The sequence below is a fragment of the Lissotriton vulgaris genome, chromosome 3_1 (assembly GCF_964263255.1).
Source record: "Lissotriton vulgaris chromosome 3_1, aLisVul1.2, whole genome shotgun sequence".
Taxonomy (NCBI): Eukaryota; Metazoa; Chordata; class Amphibia; order Caudata; family Salamandridae; genus Lissotriton; species Lissotriton vulgaris.
In genome coordinates this window covers 2022140141-2022163413 of record NC_141689.1, presented here as the reverse complement: position 1 = coordinate 2022163413, position 23273 = coordinate 2022140141, and the positions used below count along the sequence as shown (strand labels likewise).

The following is a 23273-nucleotide window of genomic DNA, read 5'->3' as shown; positions in this document are numbered from 1 at the left end:
TCCCATCTCTGTCCAAACAAGAGTTTGCACTGAGATGAGTGTTAAGACTTGGGTGATAATTATCACTCCCTTGTAGTTTTTCCCTGATAGATTCCATCAGATCAAACCGGTAGAAATCTGATGGGGGAAAGTCCCAGAAAAAAAGACATAACATAGGTAAATCAGTGTGTTTAAAAACAGTTTCTGCATTTTATGTTTCATTTTCCTCTTGAAAGAACAGTAAGTATCTACTACATGTGGCAACTACCTCTTCTTGGGGTAATGACATTTACCACATCTGGTAAATACTGCACTTTATTCTCCCCAACTTGGAATGATGGCCTTTTTGTTGTATTATGATAATATGCACTGTGTTGTGCTTGAATGATAACAAGATTGAAAACTAGCCCTTGGTGTTTGAAGAGTGTCAGAACATGTCCTCCAATCGAAATTGTTCAGGCCCAGCTGTGACTGATACATTGGCTGATGTATGTCATAAGCATGCTTATTCACATCTAAGAAAAAATGACCATTTGAGACTTGGTGTTTACGTGAATTTTCGCAGGTAATGGGGACTTTACACATTAAAACTATGACTCATTCCCTGTCATTTAAGGCACACGTTATTATTCTTGCTCAGCTAGATGAAGATTATACATATCCAAGACCTGAGTTTCTCACAGCACAGTAAGAATGGTCACCTTTGCTCATTACTGAACACCCCTTTCACTTTCTTTTCCCTTCTTTGCAATAAACATGAATGAGCTTAATATACTCAAAATATAATACAGAGTGAAAGGGCAGTTTTTGGCATGATCACCCCCATTTTTTCTGGTTTGACGCTGCTGGTTTCTTTGGCTCTGTGCATTGGGTCATTGCTAATTAGGCCAAAGTACATGCACTTTGACCTTAAAAATCTGATAAAACTGGCTAAATCCTATTTGACATATTTAACTTTCTAATAAGGCCATAGTATATGGTGCAGAAACCGCCCACAGCATGGAAATTTTAAATATGACTTGTGAACAACAGCGCTTATTGAATCAACCACTAGTGTGACCAAGGAAAACATTGCTTCAGACCTACCATTGTAGTCTGACTTTTGCAGTTTATACCTGCTAACCTGTCAAAATAATCCTTTAAGCATAGAAAATGTTCCTTTTAAATAGGAAACATTCAGTCCTATGTAGGCCTGGTAGCCCACAAGATAGGGTGCATGGTATTTAAAAGCGGGACATGTAGAACTGTAATGCTACCATGTCCCTGCAGTAACAAGCCCTCAAATGCTATTTTCCCTTGGAAAGGCTCTGACTGACCCAGGAGGAAAGCTATAGTAAAGTTAAAATATGAATTCTGCTACCCAGGATTGGGCAAAGCTAGAAACATAGTTCAATCACATTTTAATATTGATTAAAAATCTAATTCAATGGTGAAGTTGGATTTTTAGTAAATATTTAGGAAGAGTAACTTTTTTAAAGTTACCTGTTCCTGCCTGAAGTTCATGGAGGCTAATTTGCATACACCTGCAGCAGCTACCTTGTCAATAATTGAACTACATGAGGTGTGAAAACTGCTCCCAGAGCAGGGCTATGGCTTAGGCCTACTGACAAGGTTTGTTGAGTGTGGAGAAAGAGATCCATATCAATTCAGGAATAGCAGCTGGGGAGGTTCCATGAACTTCGTTGACTTGAAAAGAACAAAAATGCAGTCTGCCCATTCATTGCTAAGTGCAAGGGAGAACTGAGGAATGGGAAGACTTTGTTCTTAGGCCAGGGTAGCCAATTTGGCACCATCCCACTGGAAGGGGGAGCTGGTCCTGGAAACAGTTCAGGGTACTTAGCTTAGGGGATTGCTCAATTCCCTTAATACACCCCTGCCTGGTACACAAGCTACCTCCTGTGTCTGCTTGAATACCCCCTAGACTAGTCATTATTTGCCAGTTTGCAGATAAACGATGTGCTGCAGAAGTGGGCAGGGTTGTCCCTGGGAACTTTTCCCTCATCGGTAAGAAAGTCTCCAGGAGTCACCTTCACCCACTAGTGAAACCTGCAGAGCTGGCACCTTGTCCATTGCTTCTCAGAAGTACTCTTTCTGGACCTGTTGAAGAACCGAAGAAGCACCTGCGGTGTGAGACCTGTGAGTAACCCTAATGGGCAGGACCATGTCCCACTTGTACCCAGGACAAGGAAGAGAACTCCAAGGTCTGTTGGCTGACCTTCTCTGTGACTATAGGGACACAGCAAGCTGTAAGAGGTCTTTTTCCTAAAGTGACCAGTTGCAAAAGAAAGAGAATTTGACCCTGCTGGTGGCCTCTGTGAACGTGAGTCCTGACAACTAAGTTGCTTCCCTGGGGTCCTGGGAGCCTTAGTGGTGTGAAGAAGGACTTATTCTGAAATCTTTAAAATATTTGGACATGGAAATATGTTGGATTTCCAGACCTCCAGAGGGCTGAGACCAACCACCCAAGTCAATCTACCCAGAGAAGTATCTTGCTGGGTAAGGCAATAACTATGGTCCCGTTTGCCACTTTTTGCTGCTCAAAAAACCTGTTCAGCATATCCTCGAGGCTAGCTGATATGATTTCAGTGTAACTCTCCCAGATACAGCGTGCAGCCTTGCCCTGCTGGAGGATTCTGTGCTCCAAAACAAAAACGAAGTCCTAATGTAGAAATATTGGTCCGACAAAAACACCAAAAGTATCCAACCAATTAGAAGACTTCCCTGGGAGTGAAATGGGAACTTTTCCCACTCTGAGTTTTTCCTGCCAAAACAAACAGTTACAGCAGGACATTGTCGAATAGCTATCCTGCTTCAAAAGGACACCTCAGATACAGTCTGCAACTTTGCCCAGTTGGAGGATTTTGACTTCCATTTCAGAGATAAACCCGGTAACAGTAAAAGTCCTCCGATAGAATCTTTCACCAGAATGAACCTGCTTGGCAGAGGACAGAGTTTTGGGCATCTTTTTGCAAGAAATGACTTCTGTCAGCAACACATGCACTGCTGCAGACCGCTAAGGTCTGTAACAGTAATTTCTTAAAACAAAACATGGCAATCTCTCTTTTAAATATGTGGACTTTCGTGCGGAACATCAGCTTGGATGTCTAAACTACTTAATAGCTATTATGGTAATTGTTTTACTGAAACAGGGTAAATTACCTGACTAAATCATACTGTAAATTGCATGATAACAACGTGATTACTTAAACAAAGCATGGTATGAATTTTCAAATCTGCCTTGTTAAGCTAAATGCTTTGATTTTTTGAGAGAGACAGCAGTTTGCTTGGCTAAGAAGGTGCACATAATTTAGTCTCCATTTACTAAAGTAAATCATTTAATACTGTGCTAAATACTAAACTTATACGTGCATTGATAAGCATGGCTGTTGATATGACGGGGTGCAGGTTAATGTGGAGTACCCCACGGTCTATACTTGGCCAGCATGTTTGACCGTTTCTCAATTGTGTAGATAAGGAATCCCAAACTTGTTTTTTCTTATCTTATGGTACAAAATTGGCTAAGGAAGTAAAAACTAATTATGAAATAGGAGATTTACAAACAATAACTCAAAAATGTAATTGATAATGTTGGTGCAACTTCTTTATACTAGTGACTACCATTCTAATTTCTATAAGGTTGGTGAGTCACACTTTAAAGTAGTACAGGTCTTTTTTGCATATCTATGGTATGTACATCATTTACTACCCGAATTGATGGATTAAAACATAGTCCATTGTCTTGAGGTTCCACCAGCTGACAATTCTTGCATACCTAGCTCACAAATGTATATTTACACATTTACCTTTGTCATCGTTTCAGCTGTAAAATATTTGTACTGTTGTAAAACTTCTTCACCTATCCCTGCATTAAATTTTGGTGTGTTCCCTCCCAATTTCAACCCTAGACAAGCACCTACTCCTGCCTTTAAAAGGAGCAACTTGTATTCCCAGAGTGGAAAGCTGCTTGCAATGTGTTTTCTCATATCCATAAATGTATACATTTGTGGGTAAATATTTACATTTTGAGGCTGCCCCACCATGGAACCCCCAGAATACCAGTCTTAACTATAAAACTGCGAAGGCAAGATCTGTAAAGCAGGCAGAATTTCTGCATTCTTAAGACCACATTACAAATGCAAAATTCTGCCATTCCCCATTCTGTGAATCATGATTGGAACTTGACGTTTGAAAAGTGGTCAGTTTACCGAAACTCTCAAATATTCAGGAAGGATTCACTTCAGCCTAAATGCCTATTACCTGTCAAATTGGATAATGTTTCACCTAGTTTTTGTCAGCCATTACACCTAGGTGACGTCTATGGAGCACTGCAATAAACAAAATAGGTGTTAGATTTCTCTTTGAAATTCTGCCAATGTTAACTGCTCCATAAATTTGACTAAAACATTCAGAGGCTGCTTAGACATTGTTTTGATGTATATGTTTCAAATTGGTTCAAATTGCGTAACAGGGGCAAAAGCAGTAAATTGCCAAATGTCCTAAAAGATGAGACCCTCATTTAAAGCAGGGTGTAAATGTAACATGCACCAAAAATCGACAAATGCACAGTCGCTTCCTCTTATTTCCCCTGCCTCATTTAGAGTCTGGAAAAATGTCTGTTTTTCTGGAGGCACCGTCATTGCATACTCCTTGCTGAGAAATTTACTGCAGATGGATTACCATCTGCAAAGCATCAGAATAATAATAATACAGCCTTTTATAAAGCGAGATCAGTTACCTCAACTGGAGGTGTCCCGGCGCTAGGTGGCCAACAAAAAGCAACGTGGTGGGACAGGGCCCGATGACTCAGCCTATATGGGAGAAGAGCCAAGTCTTCAATAACTTCCTAAAACCAGTTTCAGAAGGTGCCAGCTGTATAGCCGGCGGCAGAGTGTTCCACAGCTTAGCAGTGTTGACCGAGAAGGTCATGCCACCCAAACGCGCCCTTCTGACTCGAGGGACGAGTAGTTGAAGCATAGAGTTGGAGCGTAGGAATCTCGCCTGTGCATATCCGGGGAGTCATCCTGCGTGCTACGGGTAGCCAGTGTAGCCTACGCAAATGCGGAGAGACATGCTGCTTGAACGGGATCTGCTTTATCAGCCTCGCAGCCACATTTTGTACGGTTTGCAGCCGTTGGATCAGGTATTTAGGAAGGCCCAGGTAGAGGCCGTTGGCATAATCCAGCCTTGAGGTGACCTAGGCATGGATTACCGTTTTTCGGCATCCTTCAGGTAGCAGCAGGAGAAATTTTCACAAATTCCTCAGTTTGCATACGCACCCTCCGACGACCTGCTGGATATGGGGTAAGAAGGGTAGGCTATCGTCCCACTTCACCCCCAGGTTTTTTGCCTTTAAGCTGGGGTGAGGCGCTGGGCCCATCTCAGCTGGCCACCAGAGCCCCGCAGTGGGGCGAGAACCTTTCCCGAAGAAAATCACCTCGATTTTACCCACATTCAATTTCAATTTATTTGTGTTCATCCAACTTGCTACATCGCGGACACACCCCTTGAAGTTTGCGAATGCTGCCTCTGACACCTCAGAGTACGGGAAAACAAGTTGGGTGTCATCGGCATATGAGATTGCCGTGACTCCCCAGTTGGCAATCAGAGAAAAGAGTTGGGCTATTAAAAAGCAGCGGGCTGAGTGCTGAACCCTGTGGGATCCCGCAGCCCAGCCGTCTAGGTTTAGAAGAGTAGGCGCCAAGCGCCACCTTCTGTGATCTGTCAAACAGATACGAGTGCATCCACCCGAGCGCCTGGTCCTGTAGGCCTATCTCCGCCAGTCGATGTAAGAGTCTGCCGTGGTCGACCGTATCGAAGGCGGCCGATAGATCCAGGAGCACCAACATAGCAGATGCCCCTGAATCCAACGACCACCTGACTGACTCATCTACCTCGATCAGAGCGGTCTCAGTGCTGAAGCCAGGCCTAAAGCCCAATTGAGTTTCATGCAAAATTTTGTTGTCCTCCATGAACCTATTCAGTTGCCGTTGGATCAATTTCTCCAACATTTTGCCTGGTGCCGCCAATAACGAGATTGGTCGTAGGTTGCTGAGATCCTCCGGATCCCCATTCGGTTTCTTTTTCAGAGGGAGAAGCGTGGCATGTTTCCAGCAGTCAGGAAACACCCCCGTGGAGATCGACATGTTCCATATAACCGGAGAGTGGGCGTAATTGAATCCGCCATCAGACTCCAGAGCTTTGGTGGGCAAGGGTCATCTGGCGACCCTGATTTGCAACTCTTTATTTCCTGTAGGGCCTCAGACAGCGAAATTGGCTGGAATTGGCATAGGGACACAGGAGGAACACTGGCCTCAGCCGTATCTGCTTTCACAGTGGGCCTAGGCAGGGAGAAGGTACTGTACACTTCTTGATTTTATCATCAAAGAATTCTGAAATGTTATCACAGAGTGTCACAGAAGGGATAACCTCTGTCTCAATGCATCTGGGTTTGAAGAAAGACTGCACTATTTTAAAGACTTCTTTACTAGAATGTTCTGCTTGTTGAATGGAGGTAGCGATAAAATGTTCTTTTGCCTTTTTTATTGATTTTTGAAGCTTGCGGATGGCTGCCCTGTAGCGGGCCCTTGCCAATTCGCAATAATTCGCCCTCCACAACCGCTCCAGCCTCTTGCAGGCTGACTTTTCTGCCCTCAGCTCCATTGAAAACCAAGGGGCCGAGGGGGATTACCTCCATGACAGTACTCGTTTAACTGGAGCAATAGACTCCACCATATCGCCAATCCATTGATTCAACGCCTTAGCATCAGTGTTAGTGTTAGAAGTTAGAACCGGAGGATTCAGTGCCAGGGCTGGACCAATGGTTTCCGGTAGCAAGTTTTTCCACTGTCTCTGCAGGACGGAGCGTCTTCCAGCCTCCAGTCCCTCACCCTTAAAGGGATTAGAGCATGATCCAACCACAACAGCGGCTGCGGTGCCTCCACTGACATGTCCCTGATGTTGGAAAATATCAGGTCAAGCGTGTGACCCGATGTATGCGTGGGCCCAGTGATGGACAATGTCAGGTTGGCGGCACTCAGAATAGAAATAAGCTGCTCCGCCAAGGGGCATTCAGCTCTATCCACATGTACATTGAAGTCCCCCACTACTAAGAAGACCTGCACTGCGAGGGCACCGGACAACCATGTATTGCTTGACGGTACCTAGCAGAATAAAACAAGGGCCCCACATAGACTCGGAGAAAACTCCCATCATTCCAGGGATTCCTGCTTTAAGCTGTTTTTGAAAGTATGCAAACCTGGCCAGGCCTGTTGGCATTGCAGTTTTGCCAAAAGCGGTACCCATCATGTTGGCCGAAGCACTTTTACTGAACAATCCCCACTGACAAGACCGGGAACTGTCAATTTTGTGGGCTGCAATCCGCCATTCGGATGTACGTTGTTACGACGCGTGGTATTACCATGCGTACCGTTACACCGCGTATTTTACAACGCAAGTCGTTACCACAACTTGCGCTGTAGGGGTGCGGACTAAGGAATAGTTTAATTTACTATTCCAACACCAGCCTACGCACAGTAGGGAAGGTGTTGGAATAGTAAATCTACTATTCCTTGTCCTTTAGCGCCCTCCAGCGCCAGTCGTGGTTATGACTTGCGTTCTAAAATACGCGTTGTAACGGTACTGTGGGGTAACAGCCGCGTCGTAAAGGATGTTCCCCCGCCATTCACATTGTTTTCCAGATGAAATGTTGTCATTCAGTGTAAAGTCATTGATGTAAAGTACATCAATGTTTTTACTTTTGAGATGAAAAAATGCAACTAATTTCACTAAGTACAGCATTAAGCATTCATTAGATTGCTTTGTGTCCTATGGTCTTTTATTTTGGTAATTGCTCCTTCAGGCTACTTCAGACAAGCACGTCTAGTCATTCACTAAGAGTTGATCAGCTTTAACCAGGTTGTTTCCTTTAGGTATCCAACATGTAAAGTATTCTCCTGCTTTGTATCAGAGTGTCAATATTAACAGGACCGGCTGCATGTCTTACTGCATATAGACCTGACCACGTGCAGTCTTGTATCTACCTATACAAATATAGATCACGTACTCCTAGACTCATTAAAAGCTGCAGAAAACTGCGTGGAAGGCAACGGAATGACAATTACTCAGGAAGCACAATTAGTGCATCGAGCATTCAGAGCAGCTGTTGAATGTGTTGTGGAGATCAGAGGCAGGTCTTCGAGCTGGCATAATCCCATTAAAAATGCAGCATTTCCTAAATGCTCTAAACATAGAATTGGATGTTCTGAAGGACAAAAATCAATACACATTCTGAAATATAATCGGAGTTTCATGACAATGAAAAGATGAGCAAATAGCATGTTCTTTAGCATTATTAGAATATGGTGTTAGGATGAAGGAGAAAGAGACGGAAAGAGAGCGCGACAGAGAAAGATAAGAAATTAAACCTAAATCAGAAGATACAATGGAGCCTTTATATGCAAACACTATGCAAGCATTTATACATATAGTGACACCAGCAAAGATGCCTTTTATTTTGCACTGTGTGTTTGAACAGATGCAGACATTTTAGCTGACCGATGTATACATTTTGGCAGATTAAGAGAGCGATGGGTTAAAGGGAAGATGGTGAATAGATTGAGAAATTAATTGACACATATGCATGGCTGGCTATATATATTTATATATATATTTATATATATATATATATATATATATATATATATATATATCCACGGAAATGGCTCCAACACTCGCAGTCCAACGGCGCTCTTGACACCGGTGCCGACTACAAAGCAGAGCCCCGCTTTACTATAGTCATCCAAAGCTATCAGCCGATAGTTCACGATTTATTGCAAGATATGCTGCTATCTTGCAATAAATCGTGAACTTTGGGAAAACTACACCCTTGTTGAGTGCTGACTTTCGCTATCGGCTGATAGCTTTGGATGAATATATATATATATATATATATATATATATATATATATATATATATATATATATATATATATATATATATATATATATATATATATGCTGCAAGAACTCTTCTCAGTCTCCCAACGAAACCGACTATCTATCTATCTATCTATCTATCTATCTATCTATCTATCTATCTATATATATATATATATATAGATAGATAGATAGATAGATAGATAGATTATGATTCATGAATGGGTGTGTCATGCGTATCGACTGATGGGTAGAGTGCACACAGATAGAATGATAGACATGGATACACAAATACATAAACAATAGATAGACAAGTGCACCCATGGAAGGATAGATGAATAGGTAGATGTGTATCTTCACAAACAAAACCATAGATGGAAAAAGTCCTGAAATGGGAGCAGAAGGTGGAGGATGGCTAGCAGATCCCTCTGTGCTCTCGTGTGGCGTTCCTTGTCATTGTATAGTCTTACCAGATTGCTATCTATTCGCCATGCTCTCTCACTTTTAGCCAGGGATATCTTTAGGTCCCTATCCTCTCCATTCATCTGCAGGAATTCAACCTGTTGTGTGATTTGTTTCTCCACAGAGATTTGGAGGTCGTACAACGACTCGCCCCGGGAGGCACTGAATGGAGATGCATCAGGATCGTCCCTTGCAGCAAAAGGTTTCAGAAGTGTCAGACCCAACCTGCAAGAAAAGAAATCCCCAACCCAGGTAACATTCACACACGCTGCCTGCGCCACCAATCAGTGCAACCTTAACGACCAGCATGTGCTCTTACACTTCCCAAGGAGGGAGCAAGTTAACATGGATTTATGTTAATCAGCGTTATAACTTCCTTTTTTTCTTTGTCAACAAGCGTCCCTTTTAAACAGTGGGCTTTGGTTTAACTGTAATAGACTAGCATAACTCGCTTCTGCAACAAGATGCAGTTCAATGTGAAGAAAATTGCATTCATGCCTACTTTCAGCACCCCTTTTTGTGGTTCAATAATCGAAGGCTTGAGCGACCAAGGATGAACTCGCATAACAAGTCTGTTCACATAATTAGCAAAGCACAGTGGCACATAAAAGGCCAAAGAAACACTTTTACATTGTTTCGAACGTTGTCTTCGAACATTGTTTTAAATACCAGAGTTAAGTTAATTTTTCACTACAGCTTTCCACAAATACATTAGCACAGGTACAGAGCATTGACAAGCACCAGGGGCAATCAGTGACGACCTGCAATCTGCAAAGTCACCAGCACAGTTCAACCCACAAACATAGCAATAAAATGAGCACGTATTCAATAAACAGACAAACAAAAACAAAGGGAGAGCAGTATGGCACAAGTTCTGTCTTCATAAGAGGATATGTCAATTCAATTTTCTGAACCCAATGCAAATTTACGACAAAATGCCGAACCCTTAATCTAAAACCATGAACAAATAAACGAAGCACACAGCATTGGGGGAAGGCGCCATCCCTCCTGAAAAGTCCTAATACCTTTTAATAATAGGGCCAGGGCTGAGTGCCTATAACAGAGGTACAGCTTCAAAAAATGTGACGAGCTTGAAGAGAAACATTCAACAAGCTTATGCAAAAGAAATGCAATTGCCAGAAGATAATACACACACACACACACACAAATATACAAATATTTGTGTGTGTGAACACGTTTGTGTGTGTGTCAGACCACCTACATGACTGGAATTCTTAGAATGATTGCATTAGTCTAGGTTACCTAGTGCTGGAGTTGGGTTTTAAGCAAAGTTCTGCTAGCCTGATGTGACCTCCAGGGATATCTCTTTGTTGGCATCTTATTTCGCCATCCTCTGAAGCTGGCGGTTTCATCTCTGACTTCAGTGAATCTCCTTGAACTACGACCACGTGCTATGATGCACTCGGATGTGCTAAAATATTAATTTACACTGTGGGGAGATTTTCTGAAGACGCTGAGACTTTTCATATCTGTCAGTGACCCATGTGAGCTGCACCAGGTCCCCACAACTGCTCAGGGAATTTCCTGCGAGTTTATAATAAGATTTCCAGAAATACAGCTATGTTACCCGTCACCATGCGCGAGTCATGCCTGCATGGGGTGCTCCGCGTTGATTGCAGCGGGTTCGCGCGCTCACGCTCTCTTAGGGTGAGTGTCAATTGCTTGTCTTGCTGCTCAGTCTGCTTAGGTGGTGATGGCAGCTTCACAGAAAGAGGACAATCAATGCCCCTACTCTCCTTGCTTTCCAAAGACTCACTGTGAAGTGAAGGTTGTGTCAGCTACGAAGGTGCATTCCGTATGAGCTAATTCAATTGTGTTCTTGTTTGAACTGCTCTGAGAAGGAGAGGGCACCACTGTGCCTAGGAAGGGCTTCAAATCAGCGGGGAACTTCTCCACTCCATGTTCTTTTTGTCAATGAAAAAGACAGCAAGCTTCTGCGTAATATTGACAGTAAACAGGTAGAACTGGCTTGTACAGTGGAACCTGACCTTACATAACACTGGCTGAGACTTTGTGAAGAGCTGCCTACTAGGAGCGGAGGTACTCTAGTGGAGTACCTGTGTGCCTCTTCCACAAGGACATTTTTTTGCTCTATTTTGATTTTCTCTCGGCTGGACTGATCATATCTTAATTCACTTATGTATTGGGATGGGAGATCCATCAAATCATCATGACCAATAGAGACTATGGCTAATTTTATTGGGACAACTCGACCTTTCTGCTGCCCTGAGTGATTTATCCTCTCAACGTACAATGCTTACACTAGCATTTGTTAATCAAAATACTAATTTGCTAAACAATATCAATAGACACCATATTCGAGCACACACTGACCACTTCAGCGGAACTGGGACGTAACCAGGTAAAGAATCCCTAGTATGATGGGCAATTGAAAGCAGAAAAATAACAACTAGGAGATCGTTGGTGCAGAGACAACGATGAAGACATTGCCTCTTCAGTTACCAAGTTATAAAGCCGTCATCATAATCGCAAAATTAACTTACTTAAAGGCACAGATCTCTGTTGTAAAAACCAGCCCCAAAAGAACTTCAAAGTTTGGAAATCTCTTACAAACCCCATGCTCTCTGTGACAATTATCCTCGTTTTCACAGTCATGGGGATTTACGAAGACATTACTCCTTCTCAAGACTTATGCTTCGGGTGAGGTAAATTACCCTGGTCACCTTTAAGTGAAGTATCACATAAGCACTCAGATGACCAAGAGATAATAATGATATCTCTGGCTGAATATTGTAGAAACAAGAGGGTCCTACAAGGTGTCATTAAATAATAACGATCAATTAAACAGTTCAGGGACAGTTGCGAGACCTGCCTAGTTTAGCACATGCACACAGTCATAAGGTGCCAACATCCTTGTATGAAAAGGAGCATTTTTATGTACAAACAAATACGTTTCAGTGAATCCAACGACGGATTATAACCATAAAGGTCTACAATAATTGTTATGCTCTGTGCAAGAAGTTGTCACATGGTGCAAGTGATGTAGTTGATATTGAAGATTATCATGGCCAGCGGGTGGAGCTAGTTTAGGTGATGTGCTTAAGGTGATGTGCTGGGGTATCTTCAGCCCCATGATGAACCAAGCTGCTGCTTGAAAAATAGGGTGGTCTCTCGGATGCTCTTAAGCAGGACGTTGCTCCCATCTAGGCGTGAGAGCTTTAGGGATTGAATTGTTGTTCGGACGTCTTCTCCTGGGAGAAAAGGCTTCACCTTTCAGGAGAAAGAGTTTGAACCAGGTTGTGTTTTTTTTTCTTTTTTAAAGAAATCTGCTCTTTGAGGGACAGTTTTGAGTCCAGGACGAATCTGAGGGATTTGAAATGTTCTCTTACTTGGATTGTGCAGCCAGCATAAAATATTAAGGAAGTTGTTGATCTTTTCTAAATTGGCTAGATTGTGCCTGTCCGCCTGTCAGTTTTGTTTGTGACATTCATTCTCTCTGCTCGAAGATGAATCCCATTTTGTGAGCAAACCCTTCTTTGGTGCCTGCTCGGTTCCAATGACCCTTCTGTTCGAGACTTGTGATTCGGTCATTTTACCATGTCTTAATTTGCTCGATGTGCCAAGCACATCTAAAGCACAGTTTCACTCCCACTGTCCCTCCCCTTTTGTATGGGACAAACGTCTGTGTGCACCCTCAATGGCATGGGACAAACGTCATTGCACACACTCAGTTCAGGTGTAGGATAAACTTTAATAAACTCATCCGGCTCAGTTACGGGACACATTTCATGGAACACACTGAGCTCTGGTATGGGCCAAGCATCATTGCACACACCCAACTCCAGTATGGGCCAAACTTCATTGCTCACTCCCACCGCAGAGACTTCACTCTACAGCTTTCCAAACTTTAAAAAGGATCCTAAACTGACTGATCATAGTGGTGATTCCATGTCAAGGAAATCTTCCTATGTTTAAACATAAGAGCGTTTAAATATGATAAACTGTTTGAATCTAAGGAAACCTACAGAATCTCTCAAGATTAGCTATCTGGTGGCACTTCATGTAGTTCTTGTTGCATTTGAATCCTCTGCGTCCTCATGTAGCTTGTTCTTTTTTTAATCCGTGTGTTGAACATGTTTGATCAACAACAGCGCATAAGTGACACATCCAAAGTGCTGTATTTATATGTCTAATGAAACATAGCAAGTCTATGTCACAAACATACGTATTGCAGAAATGATGTGCTGATAAAACTTTGTAGATTTTACATCAACCTTTAGTATGTCGTCAAACGGTCTATTCTCTGGTTTACCAAATGGCAAAATGATGGTGACCAGTGGGGAGAACGTTCTTCCAAAAATTGTGTAAACATCAGGGTTGCTTCCCAAAGATTGCTTCTTGAGGGGCATCTTATACTGTATTCATGAATTGCTTCTCTGAAGAAAATCTGAAGACGCCCGGAGCATTTTCAAGATGCCCTAGAGCAAATCCTTTTGAATTTGGTTTATGGACGATCACCCTAAAGACCCTCCAGGCATTTCAAGATTTACTGAATCCTGACTTTGTGTATACTATAAAGATGGCTCGTGTAAATCAGAAATGTCCTTCTTTTATCTGAACTCCCCATACCCTTGGTGAGGTGCTTCTCTAAGTGAAGAGGATGTATCTCTAAATAGCAAAGAGAGAGCTCAGCCTCTTTCTTGGCAATAGGAAGGCTGCAGTTGTCAAAATCCTGTCTCTAATCCTAAATAGAGGTGAGAGAAACTGACACAATTTCTATGAAAAAAATAAGGGTAGATTGTTAGCAAATGATACAAAATGTTGTGAAATTACACATATTTACCTGAAATGCAAATCTGTTGCTTAGCAGTATATTTTAGCACAAAATGCTTCCTTGAGGCACTTTTTTGGTACAAGAACACATTTGCCCTGTTAAAACAATGCAAAAAATCAAAGCATCTTGAACAGCCACTCACATAATGCGGAATTCCTGAAAATTCGTGAATTACGCTGGTGTAATTTATATTTCGCCCAGGCCTAATCTGGTGCAAAGCGCATTCTGCCTCCTAATCTTTCCAAGTAATACATCTTTGTCATTGAGGATTTGGAATTAGAGGCATATGGTATTTAGCCACACCTTTATCTAACCCTACAATGTGTCTTTCATTGGAAAAGTTCTAGTTGTTCTAAAACACGCTATGTGATATGGGTCCCTTTGAATGGATATAACTGCAAACTAGTGTACAGGTAAAAGTAGCAATATTGTCCTTAAATACCTACCATTTTATGTTTCTAGATAAAAAGTACAATCTGAGATGAGACAAGACTTTATGCTGCCTTTCGTAATGCTTTACTTGTTTTTCTGAAAATGCTTCTGCTGTCTGAATGTATTGCCCTCAAAGCTTATTCACTATGCCCTGTCTATAAGGCTGTTTTCAGAGCCAACCCAAGCTTGTTAAACTCGAGTTGCCATTTAAGAGATTCATTATTTTGGGCTACCGAATGGCTACCATATTGTGTGAAACCTGTGAAACCGTCATGCAAACAACTTATAGAGAGGGCTGTGTGCCTTGCATTTGCCTTTTGCTTTATTTACAAATGCTTCGGTTTAGTTGTATTGCTTGCTAATACTTGCTTCCTCTCTGTTTCTTCTGCCATGCTGTGTGGATGCTTTTGGCATACAAGGCCCCTCTGCCGCCCCCTAGAAAGGAGAGCTTTCGCAAATCATCGTCCATCAATCAGCAGAAGGTTGAACTCCATGACCAGTCAATAACTAAGCAAAACCCTCCAGATGTTATATATTCAATTAACAAAACTGCCACTCAAAGTACAGTTTATTCTGCAGAATCTAGCACAGTAGTATCTCATTCAGAAAGAATTCGAAAATCACTGACCTCCTCCCCAGGTAAAGGCATAAAAAATGCAGCCGCCACTAGCAGCAGCTCCCACCAGCAAGAGAGTAGTAGAGTTGATTCCCAGGAACGCAGAGTTTCTGCTATGAAACTAACCCTAGCCGGACTTCCAGTCAGTAGCCGCCTTCCCAACTCGCCTCCATCCAAACAAGTGACTGTCGAACCCACATTCCTGCCAGGCCCTCACTCACCTGTCCAGAATCCTCTAGCTGAGACACACACAGCCTCCATTTCACTCCAGATAGCCCCTCCTCCTGATACAAGGGCAGCGCCCAAGCCTAGAGGCCAAGAACATCCACCTGAGGTTTATCCAGAAAGTTCCAAGGCGCCTTCCAAAGATGCTGAACAGAGGTCTACAGTTGCTTCTTCTGCTCAATCCACCGACAGTCAAGTGGTATTTTCAATATTTTAGTCTTTCACTTTAGTCCTTCCTTAACTAGTTTAACCCATTTCTCTTTAAATTCCTCACATAACACTCAATGGATGTCTTTTTCCGATATCAAAGTTTCTGTTAAATAGTGACATGAACTAACAAGTGCATGTTTGAGGTTTTTCAAAAATACCTATTCACCAATTTACGGACTAATTCTTATTTTCATATAGTTACTTACATTGCAGATCATACCTTGACAATAATTATGAAGTAGTCCTCTGAAAGTTGCCTGCTTAAGCTTTCTCTAGAAATTTGTTTTAGCATAAATTGCAAATAGTGCCATCATTGTCGTCTTTCAATGAATTAAATGTGCATGCCTTACATATAATGATCATATGAAAAGTTACATGCTCTTGTTTTAATTATAGTTGCAGTACTTCACCGAAATGACAATAATGCATGTTAAATCTTATCTTCTGTTGCGTAGCCTAGCTATTGCATATATTACTGTGAAGTGACATGAAAAAAAGACGGGGGGGGGGGTAATGTTTACAATGTTTCATAGTTACTTAATTCCCACAAGCCATTTATTTTACTATTTGAGGTTCACACCTCTTTTCTCTTCTTCTTAATAACCAGCATGTTAGTTGCTCAGTTTTCCCGTGTCACCAAAAAGTTTATTTTGCATTCAAAATGTTTCTCTCTGATTTTCGGTTGGGAATTGAGTTAATGTTGCTTCCTGCTGCTTTAAGAGCCATCCATCATATCCGATTCCACTTCTAACTGTGGATATTGTTTTGCTATGACTAAGATTTGTTTTCATGATTCTAGTTCTGTCTGAAAGATTCCTTATTCTTAAAGGATTTTTACCTGATGATTGTAGGTTTTGGAAGCACAGTAATTGCATCTCAAACTAAGCATGATTGTTTAAATGAACATTAATTTTTAATTGCAAAAGGTACACTTCACTTTGAACTGAGAAAGCACTTAGATATTGCAAAATAATTGTATGGAGTATTGCCAGTGGAAACATCGATATATATATCCAAGGTTATGTGACAGAATTACCAGGAAAAGGATGTGGTTAAACACTCGCATATACAGGACAGAACCGGTCTGGAACTACAACTCCAGGTGGACAAGACATATGGCCCAGGGACACATACCCCAATACTCCAAAGCAACAGTATTCTCCTCAGGAGGCGCTGTGCCTGTAAAACTATAAGCACTCCACCAGTATGTGTTTGTCTTCAAGATCTCAGAACTCATGATGGTCCAACAACTTGCACCTTACTTGGATACCCTGCATCTCATGGTGCTCCTTCAGCTACGGCGTTGATCCAGGCCTTGGGGCTCAGGCATCTTACATGGTGGTCTCTGGTGATTTTCTAGCCGCTGTGGATGAGTGTACCAGTGACTTACTGATAGAGCTAGATATAGTGTAGTGCATCATTCCATAATGCTCAATAGGTTCTAGATCTATGGACATATTCTACCCCTGGTTCAAAGGTGGAATTTCCTGTCCAGTGTTTTCACCAGGTGAGAGTGGTATACTTCCTCTCTCTTTGATCAGGCTTGATATGGAGCGTCTACAATGCACCCTTCGTTCAACATTGATTTTCAGTTGCTGCACAAGTTCACTCCACTTAATCTTCCACTCATTCCATGCCAGTCCCTTGCAGAGAGAATCCATGTGTCTCTCTTGGGTTTGGTAAAAATAGCTCATGATATAAAAACGTGGTCCTGTAGCAAGACCACAAGACACATTGACCATAGCTTGGAAGCTGTTTGTCCTCAAGGTAGTATTGTAACTCCCGGGTTACTATCTTCAGGTTTACATCGGACTAGGAATTGAGGATTGTGAATTCTTTGAGTTTTTATAGTGGTTTAGTCACTAAGAAGACTTCATTGTGGACGCTTAATTGCACTGATAAAGAAAATCAGTTATAGGGTAAAAATACAGCTTTTGATGACACTAGCCCCACTGAAATCAGGTTGCGGTAATCCGGGTTGGTGCTAGCGTTCACTGTTCTAGAGTTCTGAAAAAGAGCGGTATAGCAATGGGTTAGGAATATCAGGTCATGGAACCAGCGAAGGTGTGTTTAGTGATTTTAGATTATATTTTGTCAGTGTCGCTTTGATTAGTATATTATTGCTGATCCGAGACTGCAGAGATCAAACTCATCTCTGGTGTTCTCCTAAACCCTGGTTTTGGGGCTTAACAGGGATTTCTGAAGGTTTGCTTTTTTTCTTGCCAGCAGTAATTAGTCAATGACTGTGCCCCTGAAGCTAGCAGAAACATCTCCCTTTCCCTGGTATCTTCACAGTCCTGCAGCATGCCTCTTTAACCTTTGCCATGTTTTGGAACCACTTCCTGCTAGATTTCCTTTTTAATATTTTGAGTGTGGAGATTTTTCCAAGAGCCATAAAATCTGTAGTAGAAAGGAATCCCCCGAGGAACCAGGCATGTAGCGAAGAAGTCAAACATATGGAAAGAGCTGCTGAAAGTTCTCAACAGTCATATATGTCTGAATTGTGGTACTGAACTGGAATCTAAACAATGTAGGGCTTCTGCAGTGGAAGTAGTTAAATTGTAGTTGCATGACAACCTGTTTAAAGTGACAGCTACCTAAAGCTACCTAGAGAGTTATCCCTGTGTCCATAGTTGAAGGTACAGAACTGGCTGGGAATCCATGGTTCTAAACAATTTTAGAAAAAATGCAGCTTCTAAGGCCTGTAGCTCTGAGATCATCAACCAGCGTCTTCAAGATTTTAGAACTCAGGTAAAAGAAAGATATACCTCCTACAGTGGGCTCATGACATTGTAGGAGCAAATAGCTGATGTACTGAGATCAAAGAAAGAACTGGACTGATAGTCATGCATCTCTTTAAGTAAGATTGCAAGCAAAGAAGCCCATTCCTGGGCATGGCACAGTGACCAAGACAAAGCCGTTTAAAAGGATTCTTGATGAGAAGGGAGCTTTTCTGGGAGAAGAGATCTGATCCCTAGGACACAGTGCTGGAACCAGCTGTGCAGCACCATGTTAAATAGCCTAAAGTTGGGTGAACCACAATTCATTTATACCTTCCATATACACCCACAGTCATCCATTGATGGCGTAATGTTGCAGAGAGAATAATACTCCAGTTGTGAAAAATATGTTTAGGACGAGAACTGATGCACAATATGGTGCATGCCAAAATATTGTGCACAGAAATATCATCTGACATAAATATTGTGTACTAAATATTGTTTACGAAAACACTGTCCCATTCAAAGTAGATTTTCTATTCTTAACTCTAATGAGGTGACATTTTTATAGACAATATTTAGAGCACAATATTTACAGCATACAATGTACCGATAACAATACTTTGGTACCGCACCAGGCTCATCAGTACATGAACATATATCGTAAGCATCCTTGTCATGATGATTTCTCACAAATACAAATATAATATTATAGGTAGTGAGACTTATTAATCAAATATGAACTAACCCGTGGGAACCCTAGTGGTGAGTTAAAAATCCATCATGCTAGTGCTGCACACTATTCTAGATTTCGAATATTGGCTTTCCTTGTTCTAACCTTTCAGGTCTACTCGATGTAAATGTATTTGTATTTATATAGCGCACTTCTACCCTGAGTTCTCGTAGCGCTGTATTCATACCGCTGTGAAACCCTTTCTGGCTTTCCTGTGAAATATCCACTCCTGGGCACCCCCAAGGTGAAGCCAGGCATCCAAGCGCTGCTGGGGCCGTTGTGGAGATTACGCAAGCTATTGCCTAGAGTCACAGAGTGGGACCCATGATTAGACTAGGCACCGAGGCGAGAATTGACAGGTCTGGGGAGATTGAGTCCAAGAGCCGCCGAGGCTGGAATTGAACCCTGGTCCCGGGCCAGACCTCTGCATCAGGGTCTGCCGCTCTAACCATTGAGCCACACTTCTCCACAACAGATGCATTTTGTATCTGAGCATGTGTTGGCTATGAAATATTCACATGAATCGTAAGACCAAATACAGACTTTGAAACCTGTTGAGAGATAGTTTTGAGATTTTTTTTACCTAAAACAACATAGCCTCAATTCTAACATTAATATTGAAGTTTGCCTAAAATATTTTGCTAATTATTAATGTGCTGCATACGCACACCGCTTCTTGATCCCCTTGATATTCCACATGGCAGTCTTTGAAGGAAAAATCCATGCAATGTAATCATCATTTTGTGCATGTTCCCAAAAAGTGATATCCATTTGGCAATAAATCACTACAGCTCTCTATCCTCAAAGGATGGAAGCTTCTGGTTGGATGGTTCATGCCAATTGAGAGCTACCACCCTACTCTGCAATCTCACTGACAGGCAGGGACTGCTGCTGGTGATGATCCCTGTTCAGATCTTGGATGATGTACCAGACAGCATTGGGGGATCTCCTTTACACCCACTGGTGTGGAAGGTGTATGAGACAACCCCACCCGCGCACCCCCGAGTGAGGGTACAGAGAATCTCCTCTCCATGGTGAACAATCAGATACCTGCATCCACCCATGGGAGACATTTCTGCCAGTGCTGAAACAATGTGTACTCTGTCCAGAGGAATCATCCCAACACTACCTTCCAAATCTAGAAAGCATGTCCTATTGCCTTAATATACTCCTTTCAAGTAGCAAGGCCGCTCCAAGCCTTGCACGGATGCTGCACTTGTGGCACCGCATAGAACAGTCTGAGGTTTCCTGTAGAACAATCCATAACCTGATCTCTTATTTCCTCTGGACTAATCCACTTAAGGAAATCACCCTAAAAGCACAACATTAGGATGGGAAGTGTCTGCTACACAAATGTGTTTTTACCTCAGTTGACTTCACACACTACAGTGGTGTTTTTTTCATTAGATTGACCTAGATATCTGGCTAAACTAATAAGGCTGTATTGAGCTGACAAGCTGTATAAATGTGAATGCTCACCAAACCGATGTTGGGTATTTGAGCCACTGCAAAAAAATAGGTGCTTACTATAGTTCCAGTGTGGAGAAGTGTGGCTCACTGGTTAGAGCAGGCAGACCCTGAAGCAGAGGTCAGACCCGGGACCAGGGTTCAATTCCCGACGCGGCAGGGTCTTGAGCTCAAATGTCCACGGACTCGATAATTCTCGCTTCGGTGCCTGACCTAATCATGGGTTCACACTCTGCAACTCTGGGCATTAAGCTTGCTTAATCTCCACAACGGCCCCCCGCGGCGGGATGCCTGGCTCTCACCTTGGGGATGCCCTGTAGGGGCTATCTCACAGGGAAAAGACAGGACGGGTTCCCAAGACAAGCGCGGAGATACCCCTTCGGGGGTCGATTCTGGCGCTATATAAGAAACATAATAATAATAATAAATAATAATGACCCTATTCACAATCGCAAAGCACACTAGCTCCTCACACGTGGGCCTGTGTCATGTAAAGACCCCCCCTGCGCTAACACCATTCTTCAAGCTTCAAGTGCAGGTGGCCCTACTTTATATTACAGATGGAGGCACAAGAACCCTCAGTAATACTGAACGTGCATCCATGGGTTCCGCCCTGATTCATTCAAGATGGTGAGGGTCCTAATTTGCAAAGAGGTGTCCACCATGCATGTGAGTGAAATGCTATTACCTCAGCTAGATGCTTTCATGTACAAAGGACTGGGGTGCCACGTGAGACAGGCAACTCATGGAATTCATGCATGTAGGGTTCGTGCATGTAGGTTCAGTGCAGCCCATTAAGGAACAGGGACTCTGGACCACTCCCAAACGTTGGGTTAACGTTGGGTTAGCATCAATGGAGTGCACCCCACTTGGGAGGGAGAGGGCAAGGAGAGAGAGTTTTGTCCTCTATTGAAACCATGACTGATAGTCACATACATGATCCTGTCCATGCTGCCGGGGCCATGCAGGCAGAACATACCCAAGAGCATCCCTCATCTGGCTGTGTGTGTGGACCTGGAAGGCCCACTGCAGGCGTCTGCACTTATGACATGGCGGCTTTGTAACTGTGACGTGGTACACGCGAGCGAGCAGGCCGCTTGAGGTTGTTCTGTGATCACTCAGGTGCATGGCGGCGGTGCTATGTATAACCTGGTGTTGGAAGTGTCACACGGCCCAGATCAGCAGCTCACACTTCAACTCCGAGTGCACAGTGAGATCTGCGATGGTGCTGCTAGTCCTCCCATCCTAAACCGGCTCCTACAGGTATAGCAAGGAAGCTGCAAGAAATCTTTAATCATTTAAATGATTTTTTTTAAACAATAAATTAGTTGAACACATTATGGAGGAGTACATTGGTGCTATTAATATCGATAATGTAGGTGCAGGTTATTACATTTAATTATATAACTGTAAAGTGTTGCTTTCATAATCTGCTTCCATTAAGCTCACACACATCGTGCACATAATCAAACTTTATGAAATATATTTCATACAAATTTGACCTCGTTTTGCAATGAAGTTGAATTTTTAATTCATGAAATTGGATAACATATTTGGGGTAGCTGCAGCTGCCCACCTTTTCACAGCACTTCGACTGTCATCTCACAATCTAGCAATCCATGGAAGCATGGAGAAAGCACAGATCTGGAACCTAAGCTAGATCCAACCTTAAATACAAACCAAACATGTTTAATGATAAACTCCCAATCAAAAAGAATAATCGAAACATGCTGATTTTACTAGAACTTATCAAAGCTTTTTACATTGCAGTTCTCATGAATTCACAGATGGTGTCACATTCCGGAACTGTAGACGTTTTAATTTATGTTAATATTCTAGTGTGGAACCAGGTGGCCTTATTTCCTAATGTAAATACAACGAGGGCTCGAAAGGAATGCTGAACTAATTTCTTTGTAAGTCTCCAAAATCATTTAAAACTGGTGGGGATGTTTTTGTTAATTTGGTAATGTTTTCTTAATTTTTTTTTCTTTGAAACTCAGCTTGGAAACCAACAAATAACTACAAAGGTGATGGAGGTAATTGCTTCACAGTCACACAGGCAAACGTCGGCGGAAGCTTCTGCACTGCCACTTCCTCTCCCTCCCGTGCTTCCGGTTAACAGCGGCTCCTTCCCGCCAGAGAGTGGCACCTGCACAGAATTACTTACTTTCCCAACGCTTGATGATTTTGTTCCTTCACGCTTCCTTAGATCCCTTGCACAATCCTCTTACAAATACCCCTACCAGGCTCTTGGAGATATGACTGACCGGAAGGAAGCAGGCTCAGCTAGCGTGAGTGAGTACTCCTCCCGCACAGTGAGCGAGTCCTCCACGGCCATTCTAGATGAGCTGCAGACATGTGACTATGACACTACTGACCGTTCCGGAACACCCTCCCCCACCTTGAGTCAGACGTCTGCAGTGACAGATGGCACCACCGTAACCAGCACCGCTACCATCTCTCATGTAATTATCCTTCCTTTATTGCCTCCTTATCCTTGATTTGTGAGACTTTAACATTCTCCTTTGGAGGAACTAACACTTACCCATCACCTTACTTTTACTCACAAATGCATGGTTTTCTCTTCTGAATTGTGTAATTGACAGTTAAATGCATGGTCAGGCCCAACACGCTGACGATGAGTTTCGGACTCATGAACGCAAAATTTTATTTCTGAAT

At 42.5% G+C, this 23273-nt stretch overlaps 1 protein-coding gene across 29 annotated transcripts in view; it reads left to right on the top strand.

Annotated features, from left to right (window-relative positions):
* LOC147728754 (sorbin and SH3 domain-containing protein 2-like) overlaps window positions 1-23273 on the top strand; it is a 643768-nt gene that overhangs the window by 326187 nt on the left and 294308 nt on the right. For 12 of the 29 annotated variants that reach the window (XM_086962533.1, XM_086962522.1, XM_086962523.1 and 9 more), the window contains one exon: window positions 9500-9627. In XM_086962533.1, the coding sequence (XP_086818659.1) occupies window positions 9500-9627 (128 nt within the window). Of the gene's footprint in view, window positions 1-9499; window positions 9628-15042; window positions 15664-22594; window positions 23060-23273 lie in introns of all 29 variants that reach the window. The other 17 variants (XM_086962510.1, XM_086962511.1, XM_086962513.1 and 14 more) reach the window with 5 other exon arrangements.